The 11,677-nt window shown below is 41.2% G+C and overlaps 1 protein-coding gene across 1 annotated transcript; it reads left to right on the forward strand.

The window, feature by feature from the left end:
* The first annotated feature begins 2,152 nt into the window (after positions 1 to 2,152).
* On the forward strand, positions 2,153 to 11,399 carry LOC119646660 (elongin-B). Its single transcript, XM_038047190.1, has 4 exons — positions 2,153 to 2,318; positions 2,468 to 2,561; positions 10,643 to 10,787; positions 10,849 to 11,399. Exons 1-4 carry the CDS (start codon positions 2,316 to 2,318, stop codon positions 10,961 to 10,963), a joined length of 357 nt encoding a protein of 118 aa, XP_037903118.1. The 5' UTR covers positions 2,153 to 2,315; the 3' UTR covers positions 10,964 to 11,399.
* Positions 11,400 to 11,677: the final 278 nt, after the last annotated feature.

The raw sequence follows: 11,677 nt of genomic DNA on the forward strand, positions 1-11,677 counted from the left end.
CCCTAAAAACTGCCTGGCGTCCTGACCTACGCCATTGTTCCATCTTAAGCAGGGCCTGCCTTGTCTTCTTTTTCTACCATAGATATTGCCCTTATAAACTTTTCGGGTGGGATCATCCTCATTAATACAGACTAAGTTCCCCGCCCACTGTAACCTATTGAGCCGGAATTTATCCATAACCTGGTCATGGTATCGCTCAACGATTTCGTCGTTATGTAGTCGTTGGTCTTCCCATGATGTCAATATCGTCAGCATAGGCCAGTAGTTGGGTGGACTTAAAGATGATCGTATCCCCGGCATTTACCTCAGCATCACGGATCACTTTCTCCAGGGTCAGGTTAAAGAGGACTCATGATAGGGCATGCCCTTGTCTTAGACCATTGTTGATGTCGAATGGTCTTGAGAGTGATCATATTCCCGAGCTTAACTAGCACAGAGGCATACATATGTTTGTCGACGCGACACTTCAGTGAAGCTGTATTCAGGTCCTTGCAGAGCTAAAAGGCCACTTCTTAGGTATTGGGGATGGCTCTGCGCTTGATTGTTCTTTTTGGCTATTCCTAGCATCTACGCCCATTACGATGTCGCTGATACATGTTTTTCCAAGAAACTGTAAATTCGTGAAGTTTAAACCGAAACTGTAAATTTGTGAAATTTAAGCTCATAATGTCGGCTTACCGACACGTACGACAGATTAATTCTTCATTTTCGGGCTTGCAAGGATTGAATTTACATTGATCTTACCTGTAAGATTGGAAACTGGAAGAGTAGCTTACCAACCTGATTTTTTAAATGTGGTTATATTGGGTCCTAATGTAAAGTATTAGGGCAGTAGAAATGTAACCTTAAGATGGGGAAAAGGTATCTCAATGGATAAAGTCTGTTTTGTTCAAATATAACTTTTAGTAATAAATGTTGGTCATCACATTGATAACACACTTAAGTCAAGAACAAGAGTTTAATCTAAGATTTTGTGTTATGTGTATGTTTTTTTCTTATCTCGTATCCTGCCGAATTTTAAAAATCCTTCATTGTTGTCATGTTCCTAAGTTATCTCACATTACATGCCCTATAATCTTCATTTGAACGTTTAAGATACCTCCATTTTGTTGTTAGAGGTAGGTAGGTAGGTATCAGTGACCGCTCCGAGGAACCCAATTAGCGCTCTGGTGCGCCGTTTTGATGCCATAAACTACTAAGACCGTGATTGCTGTTATGGGAACAGGGAGGAAGAGTCTAGCCGCCTCGAATCTTCAGAGCCAGTCCATAGCCTGAGTGTAGCTAGAGTTGGGCAATCGCAGAGAAAGTGCATGAGGTTTGCCCTTCCTTCTCCGCAGCTTCGGCAATGCATGGCCCCCTATGGGCCAGTTTCCCCTGCAGACCGCCGTAATCTTGAATGCATTTGCACGCGCCTGGCACAGGAGCTCTCGTGTCAGGCTGTGTTATAAGCGGGTCAAATTCTTCTTGACTTGGCACAGCTCGTAAGCCTTCGCCATCTAAGTCCCGCGGCTGCCAGGTAGTGCGATTAACCTCCGCTCCTGACAGCCGCCGTATTCATCGAAGGGCTGCCAAGAGCAGAGCCTTGCCAGGTCAATCCGTCAGCCCGCTCATTCCTCTCTATGTTCCTTTTTCCGGGAACCCAAAGGAGGGCGACCTAGAACGTGCCGCCCAGTTCAGTGCGCCTCTGCACTACTCCACCAGCCTGTAGAATGTCGTCAAAATGGCTATGTTACGCTTGGGGCTCGGATCTCGCTCCAGCCATCGAGGAGGTTCTCTTGCAGGTATAGAAGGCTATACAGGCCTTCTTAACCCTCAGTTCTATGTTCAATCTCCAATTTAGCTTTGGATCCAGATACTTTACATTAGAGCCGTGGTAGGTGGAATTTAGGTATCCTTGTCTTGGTGGTGAATAGCGTTTTAGTTAGTTTTGTTGCTAATTCAATATACTTTTTTCTCCAAAAGAAATTTTCTTACGCAATTCAGCATAAAAATTGAATAAGATTTCTTGTCGGTCTGATAAATTCTCGCAAGACTGTACTAAAATATCAGCAGTGCAGCATTGAACGTTTCCATTTTTGACTTTTCATCAGCAGTGGCGTGCGCATCGACTGAATCAATTATCGTTGTGTCGGCTCTGTCACTTCCAATCAATGAAAACTTCGGTGACAATAAACAACAGTCAAACAATTTCCGAAGTTCTGCGACGGGTAGAGATTTCTCTCGCGTATAGGCTCGCCACCCCAAGGAAGCGGATAACCGGTATTTTTCTAGTCGCCTATTAAGACATCAGATTACACGTAAATAGTGAACTAAAAATGGTGAGTTGTTTGTTTGGATTCAATGAAATTTCACTTTGAACTTTGACCAATGTCACCGAATTGTTACCTAACCTCAACGCGGGCAGGACACCCTTGACAGATGCACTTCCATGACCGAATATATACTTAATGGTTTTCCATGCTTTCAGGATGTATTTTTAGTAATACGACGCAAGAAATCAACTATTTTCACCGATGCCAAGGAGAACACTACCGTCACGGAACTGAAGAAAATAATTGAAGGTGCGTATGCCCAACTGTAGACTTGGAACAAGAATTTTGTTTTATTTGGTGGAAAATATTGACCGGAAACGGTTCTACTGAGAAGCGTGAAAGCTGAAGGGAATTTATCAGCAATTATTGGTCACCTTAATGTAATTCATCAAGTGGAGAAATTGTGAATTTGTGCACTCATCTTGGGGTCAAACATTGTTCACTCTTTGGAAGGAGTTTTTTACTAATTAATAGGACTCAATTTCGCTTGAATTGCCTCACTTCCCATTGTTTTACCCACAAATCTCAATACGAAGGCATCTTAACTCATCCAAGTCTGTTGCATGGGAATTTTGGCCACATTGGGTTCTATCCAAATTAATAGGTACAAACACATACAGAATTGTTTAGTAATAACATTCTCATGCTGCGTGATCGAAGGTGACGCTTAATATTTGAGAGCTATTTGCCGAAAATTGGATTCAAACCACAGGAATTGGCACGTTTCTAAGGATGAATTCAACAACTGCTACGCTGTACCTTCCCCGGCTATGACTCATGACTAATCCAAAAAACCGGCCTCAATTGGACTCTTCGATGGAGAAATATAATCACACAGAAACCGCTTATTTCAGTATAATTTCCTTATTGACATTCTTAGCAATTACCTCGGCTATGGCCATTCGACTAGTTAAGTCATTTCCTTTTTTACGATATTTTGCCCCTATTTTGTGATACAAAAAACCTTAAATTAAATGGAAAAAATTAGCCATACTAGTAACATGCGAAATTTTGGCGATTCATGAAATATTTACGAAAATCTCCAGAGGAAAACCAATAAAGATTCTGGAATGATAGAAGTAAAAAAAAATACATCAAATTCTCCAAAGTAAACATAGCCCAAATCTCTTGCACTAAGGTCTGATAACGTCCATTTGAAGCATACCGTTGTACCTTCTCCTGGAGATTATACAATATGTGAAGTCCTCAATTTCCTAAACAAGCCAGTACAAATATAACTGTTGGAATCATGATGGCCATATGGGCGCAGCAGTCGATATTGTTGAATTGGAGAAAGATTCGAATAGTTCCAACCCCTAGAAGAAACAAAGATTTTGAGACCGTTAGCAATTGTTGACTAAAGACACAGAAACAAAAAATGGGAATTTTTACGGAGATGATGTCATTAATAATGTTCTGGACAAAATTCTCAATATAAATTTGTAAAATATAGAATAGTTTCCCGTACAAAAAGCATAAATCATAGCACTCCTGTTTGGAAAATGCTAGTTTTAATGGAAGTGCTAAAAGGAACGGAGCATACAAACAACAAACAATTGATAAAGCTGTTTTCGAATGGTTCTATTTAGTAAGAGAAAGCGATCCTCCCATAGGGCGACCAATATTAGAGGAAGAGGCTCTAGAATTAGCAAGAAGCTTCAATTGTCCTATTCTCGGAGTAATGAGGATCAAACGATCAACCTAAGTGGCCGACAACCACCTAGAGTGCAGAGCTATCCCAGAAACCTAAAAAAATGGCGAAATTGACCCTAAAAGTCCGTCTGCAAAGACTGAAGCTCCATCAAAGTGCTCGGTCGACACGTTCTTGCACGCCTCTGTGCTAGACAGGCTCAGGAATGTGGGGGTCTTTTGAGCGCTTTGAACCCTCACGCTTCATTACTACAAAATTAACGTGTCTATTCCGATGCGCGGGTCCGCACCGGGTTTCAAAATAGACAAGACAAGGAATTCGCGACAGCCTAACGAATAACAACCAGAACGCGAGCTAAAATTTAAAAATAAAAAAAACGGCTCGACCGTGCGCGTGGAGCCGTAAGTCTCCGGACCCGAGTGCCGCATTCAAGGGGGGAAAGATCCATGACGGATCACAATCCCGATCATTGCCTCTTTTGCCTCAGATCGTGATTGAAGCGCGGCCCCTGAGGTTTCCACCCTTCCTTGACATCCTCAGGCCATTTCGTCGTTTAGAGGATCTCCCTTCTAAAGGTTCTGCGAGGACAAGGAGGAAGAGAGAGGGAGGAAGTTCTCAAACCATTCAAACGTTAGTTAAGATAATTCATTATGTATTCTTCAGCCAAACAAATTTCAAATATATATATATAAAAAAAGACAAAAAAAAAATTGAAAAAAAAAAGAAAATAAAAGAAGAAAATAAAAAAAAATAACCGCAAAAGAAAAGAGAAAAAGTAAGATGAAATTTAAACTCACTGCAGTGTCACTCCGAGCTCGGCGTGTCGATGTAGAGGCTGAATTCGTTTAGCTAAAAGAAAAAAAATTTTAAACATTATTATACAAATTTTTTAAACATATTAAGCATAAAATAGGAATATGTCGATTAAAAACAATAACGAATGGCTTTCATTAACGTTGTGTTTATTGTCCGAAAAGCAGAATTAGCACCAACCGCTCAACCAATCGATGGTTTGGGGTTTCAATTAACACCGACTTCTGGACGAGGGTGACAACCACAAAAAAAAAACGCCACAAATCACAAGCTCTAGCAATCACTTTTTGATCGAATCGCCCACTTTGTTTCTCGGAAGGCATCCAGGAAACAATGATATTCACGAGATGTTATGTCGCTGAGCAACTTCCTTTTTTTCTCACCTCGGAAAATCGCATTCGCCTTCGTAGAATTCAAGAAAAACCGCAACAACCTTAAGTCGACCCACAAGCTTTCTGAACCACAGGCAAATGGTGTTTTTTGAAGGTGGCTGTGTTCGGAATATTTATTTCGGGAATGATGTAACCGGCGCGCAATCAACTCCAAAACACACCTATCGTTAACGCGATCGACTCGCGCTAATTCCCAGAAAGCTAGGCACTGCAGGAAAGTGGCACTGGCGGATTTGGCGAAAAGTAGCTAGAGTCGAATCAATATCCACAGTTGGTGGAAGCACCTCACGAGCACTCGAGAAATTTCACTAACTCGCACTGCGCGCTGCTCCCATTTCCTCCTCCAACTCCGCTTTTCTTGTTATTTTTTTATAAACGCATAGCGAAATAAAAAAATCTTGTTCGAGACATTCCATTTCTGCACGCATTCCCTTCGAAACTTGCTAACATTTGCCCAAAGTCTGCAATCATAGCACCAGCATTTCCGACAGTAGGTTTATATGATTTCCAACTTGCAACGTATATCGCATAACACAGCTAATGAAAAGGATAATCTCAAAAATATCCTCTCGTTGAATTCACCAACGCTAAGACAATGTTGTTGGTAGGAGTTATCCAATGACTTTCCACAGATTTCCAAATTGTCCGCTTCAAATTAGCAACTTTTAAATAATCACTCAAAACTACCTCACAATGTTGACGTAATACAAAAAGATCTTTAAGGGCCGCCAATCCCACTGTTCTTGTCCACACGCCGGCTTTTCTTGTACTTTTCCTATTTTGCTTCGAAAAGGAATCGAACTGGATCGTTGCGAATTTACGTCGTTCGCTGCCGCACAAACAATGCCTTTTCCTTCACAATTTGTCTGCAACTATCAACCAAATGCACTCGTCAAGGAAACAAGTCCCGACCGAAGTAATTTTGAATAAGATGAACGACGTGTCGTCTGTCAGTTGAATTTTCAAAAACCCCTTCTGTCAACGCCAATCCTCCTTCTCCCAAAGACATTTCACCACTAGTCCCGCCGACTCACCCGTTCAACTCTTTTAATCAATTCCCGAAAAACTCTCGGATGACCAAAATGCCATCCCAACCTCAAAACAAAAATTGTTTCACCTGTGTGCTTGTTGTCTTTCTCTTCCTCCTTATTCCCGCAGAACCTCTAGAAGGGACATCTTCTAAACGACGAAATGGCCTGAGGATGTCAAGGAAGGGTGGGAACCCCAGGGGCCGCGCCTCAATCACGGTCTGAGGCAGAAGAGACAATGATCGGGATTGTGTGCGCTCCACGCGCACGGTCGAGTCGTTTTTTTTTTTTTATTTTTCAATTTTAGCTCGCGTTCTGGTTGTTATTCGTTAGGCTGTCGCGAATTCCTTGTGTTGTCTATTTTTAAATCCGGTGCGGACCCACGCATCGGAATAGACACGTTAATTTTCTAGTAATGAAGCGTGAGGGATCAAAGCGCCCAAAGGACCCCCCCCCGCATTCCCGAGCCTGGCTAGCACAGAGGCGTGCAAAAACGTGTCGACCGAGCACTTTGATGGAGCTTCAATCTTTGCAGGCGGACCTTCACGGTCAATTTCGCCAATTTTTTTAGGTTTCCGGGATAGCTCTGCCCTCTAAGTCGTTGTTGGCCACTTAGGTTGATCAGCTGATCCTCCTAACCATTTTAAGTTCATTACTGATGGTTAGCCAAAGATAATTCAAAAATAGACATGTGGTCTATGAAAAAATTGTACCCGGAGAAACTGCAGTCAAGAAACGATGGATGACCAGCTTTTAAAAGACTTTTCTAGCGGCTTGAGCAATGATGTTTGTATATGCTGCTACGTTACTTTGCTGGAGGAATTCTGCTGCGAAATATGCCCAAAGAGAAACACAAAATAATACTTTAATAACTGTGTGTTTATTTTATTTGGGAGAGTCGATCCGGCTACTACGACGTGTTACACTGAAATGATTTACATTTCATCATAATAGAGAGAATGTGTTTACGTGCTTGCTACATGTTGATGGCAACACTCATGGCGGTCAATCGTTGAAGGTCGGAGCGTTACACTTTCTTCAAATTATGCAATAATTCGGCTACTAAAGAGATATTAACGAAAATTTTAATGCTAAAAGGTGGTAAATGCTTCAACCGAAAGCAAGACTAACTTTCTTGATTGAAGCCAACATGGTTGGGTCAAATTGAAGTTGAAGACTCATTTTTTTTCGAAGAATAAAGTACCTAGTACCTATTCGTCAATTATACGGCAAACAGACTGTCATGAGGAGCCGTAGTGGAGCTTTCCCAACATCCGTATCCATTCTTTTTCTCTCAGGTAATCTGTTGTTGTTGTCTGCCAACAGAATCTATTTCAGCTTACAAAAACTGTTTCGCTCGAAATGTCTCACCATAAGGTCAAAGCTCTTACTATACAAGACCATGATCTTGTCAGTCCTCATGTATTCCTCGGCAATATGAGTTCTTAGCAAAAAAACGGTGAATTTTTAGCCGCGTTAGAAAGAAGAATCCTCCGAAGAATTTTTGGCGCCCTACATGAGGATGGACGAAATCTATGAGGAGCGATATCACGATCGTCCGGCTCAACAGGTTGCGGTACCTAATCCGTATGGATGAGGATGATCCAGCCCGAAAAATCTATAAGGGCAATATCTATGGTAGAAAAAGAAGATGAGGCAAACCCTGCCTGAGATGGAGCGATGGCGTAGGTCAGAACGCCAGACAGCTTTTGGGGATATCGAATTGGTGGACCTCGGCGATACGAGCGAGAAGTAAATTCGTTGGGTGTGCAACTACACTAGCATTGAGTGGCAAATATGTTACCCATGGTAATACAAACTTATGCAAAAAGTTGAAAATAAAATCAATTCAACAAGTATTGCATCCTTTTGCATCTATCACAATTTCTTCGTCTTTGTCCCGCTCGATAGCAGGGTCGGTTCGTATGCTTGGTCCAGATGGAGTCAGAGGTTCTGAAGTTAACGTTTAGAGTATGAAGGTATCGCTGTTTTAACCGATATTTGGGTCGCTTCCCTGACTTGAACATTTACAGGCCCATTGTAGCTAGCAAGTTTGCACCAACCCCGATTACATGATTACATGATACCCGATTACATGATACCTACCTGGAGGTAGCTTAAGTACTGAGAAGAAAGTAAGTAGCTTTCGAAATACGTATTTACTAACTATTAAAATATATTGTAGTAGGAGCAAGCTACCTAGTTTTATTTTTATTTAGAAGAACTACAAGCATCGGAATGATAACTATTTTATAGTATGCAGATGTGTTAGAAGACCAATTGTGTGTGCGTATGGTGGGGGAGAAGCTACAGCTTCTGAGCACTCAGGCCGTGTTGGCCCATTGTAGTCGCCACCCCCGTCTAACGGAATATTCCGGATTCATTAACGTATCGCAGGATTTCCGTTAGTGGATGTGATGCTATCCGTCGCAATTGGAGAACATCGGCACCAAAGATCTGATCCCTGATGCGTCCATAGGCAGGGCATTCACATAGGAAATGCTCCGTGGATTCCGCTTCCTCATTACAGGAGAGGCACGTATCATCTTGAATAATTCCTATTCTGAACATATGCCCAGCTAGTGAATTATGGCCTGTCAGAATGCCCACAATACACCTGCTTTTCGACAGGATAAACTTTGCGGTACGCATGTTCGGTTCTGGCAGGAAAAGTTTGGTGTGTCAAGCAGCACCTGTCATTATGGGAAGCTTGTTCCCAGCTTTTGAAAACAGACTTAACCAATCCTACTGATACTCTAATTGCTGGCTCCGTTACCGGCATAGGGGAGATTGACCCCTCTTTCGCTAAAGCATCCGAGATTTCATTTCCCTCTACGCCACAGTGACCAGGTACCCAGAGTAGATCCACCGCATTGAATCTAGAAATAGAGTTCAAACGGTTTCTGCATTCCTGAACGATTTTCGAGGTGATCATAGGACTACTCAATGCCCTCAATGCAGCTTGGCAGATTGCGATTCGTCTGCCCTTCAACCGCTCGTGAATCACCCAGTTTACCGCCCTTAGGATCGCATAAACTTCGGCTTGAAAAACCGTTGCATATTGTTCCAAAGAAAAAGCCTACTTCTAGTTTTTATACGAGAGGTAGACTCCGGCTCCAGAACCCCCTCTTCGGTGTAGAAGACTTCCGTATATCCTGCCACGCATTCCTCTGGGTCTTCCCAGTCCTCTCTACGCTTCAGGGTAATTTCATATCTTCTACCAAACAGATGTATGGGGACACGAGAATCGGAAGGCATTGTAAGAACTGGGTTCAGTCCTCCCAGTAACTCTTCCAAAGCTCTGTGCCCCCCACATCCGTTGTTTCCCCATAGATCTAATCGAATTAGTCTATGAGCTGCTCTCATTGCAGTGCTTTGAATAAATATATCCAGGGGCTGCAAATTGGGTAGTGCATTCAGAGCTGCGCCGGGTGTCGTGCTCATGGCACCAATAATATCCAGACACACAGTTCTTTGCAGTACGGCTAGTTTACGATGAAAACGTTTTTGTCTCACCTTAACCCACCACACTACAGATGCATATACGAACATTGGCCTAATGATGGCAACGTATATCCACATTACCACATGAGGCCTGAGTCCCCATGTCAAGGCAAAGGTCCGTCTGCACAGCCCATAAGCTGTAAGAGCTCGTTTCATCTTTACCTCTACATGTTTGTTCCAAAGAATTTTGGTTTTATTTGGATTAACTGACAGACCATGTCTGAGGCACCAGCTGTCTATCAAATCAGCGGCACGTTGTATATTCCTACACACCGTTCCAAGATCTCGATCAAGACCAATTACTCCCATACGCTACGAACTATATGAGCAAAAAAAGGATGTGGGCGTGACTTGCGCTGTCAACGGATCTAAATCCTATTGAGGCACTGTGGAACGATGTTGACAAAATTGTGAAAGTGAAAAGAGCCCACCAAAGTCCCTGAATCGTACCGCGTTATAGAAGAAGGCTTTGCGGAAAATTTGACAGGACCAGTGTACCCGGCTGATCGATGCCTCGCAGATATCAGGCAGTAGTTGAAAACAAACGAGGGCCAAACATATGAAGATGTAGGGATATTGTTAAATTTTTACGTTTTTTTTATTTATTGTGTTCGTTATTTTTATTTTTAGTATATTTCATTTGTTTTTTTTTTTCATATGCTTAATATTCTTGAATACATATTCCATCCTATATGCTCGAGTGTTTTTTATTCCGTATGTAATTATGCATTCTTACAGCAATTGTTCACCTTCGTTCCGGTTTCCCTATATATGCTTGCCACTATATACGTATACTCATGAAAACATCCACAAGAGTAATTGCCTTCTCGTCAACAGACGGTTATAACCTTTGATTATCCTCCCTTTGTTCCAGTGATGAATCTTAATTTGCACAATCGATTTGCACTCAAAAATTATTTAGTTCTTTTTTTCTATTTTCAGGTATTTTAAAGATTAAACCTAGGGACCAAATGCTCTTTAATAAAGAAAATTTGGTAATGGAAGAAGAAAAACTTCTGCAGGATTATGGTATCACAACAATTACAGCCAAACCTCAGACACCAGCGCAACTGGGCCTAGCTATACGGTAACAGCTTTTGCTACGCTCTGTGCTGGACATTGTAATTAAAATGAGTTTGTCCTTTCAGAATGGAAAATGGAGAATTTGAACAACTCGAAATCACACCATACTCATCGCCTCCAGAATTACCAGACGTTATGAAAAATCATGAAGCAGCGAATGGTCAAGAACAAGTGGCTTAGATTCATTTATTATGTTTTTTCTATAATTATTAATATATTTTCTTTTTAAATTTCATCATATTTACGACTAAGTAAAAAATCAAATGTTTTATTTTTTAACAAATTGGACCGATATTTTGATAGTAGAACATCTATGAAATGAAATTCGTAACTATGGCAAATTAAATGAAATATTCTTTAAGACGACTGTGCGTTTTGGATATGTTACGTAAGCAGTGCATTCATACACATAAATATCCATTTATTCGCAAATGAACTGGGAGAAAACTGAACACAACGCTTGCAAGTGGTGAATATACTCAACAAATGATATGTCATAGATAATAATTGAAAAAATTGAGATTTTATGAAGATTGTAAACAAAAATCATTCTGTAGAGCTATGGATGCAAAACAGAGAGATCGATTCAAATAAACTTTGCAAGATTTGAGACACAGCAAATTGCTTTGATATGATATTTTGATGTAGTACTCAGAGGTATAAGAAAATTCAAGCTTTTCAGTTAATTAATTTATTTGCTCGGAGTCAGCTTTTTTTCTGTGCGGACTATTGTTTATTTTCAGTTCGATATCCTCAAGTCCTTACACTTTCATGCATGCCGGGTTAATGATGTTTATTTAAACCACGAATATTTAGCGGATTGTGAGACTAAAATGACAGAATGAGCTTGTAAACTATTTATTATAAAATTAACATAAATCGAGGTATGGTTAA

Source organism: Hermetia illucens, chromosome 1 (assembly GCF_905115235.1).
Source record: "Hermetia illucens chromosome 1, iHerIll2.2.curated.20191125, whole genome shotgun sequence".
NCBI classification, from domain to species: Eukaryota; Metazoa; Arthropoda; class Insecta; order Diptera; family Stratiomyidae; genus Hermetia; species Hermetia illucens.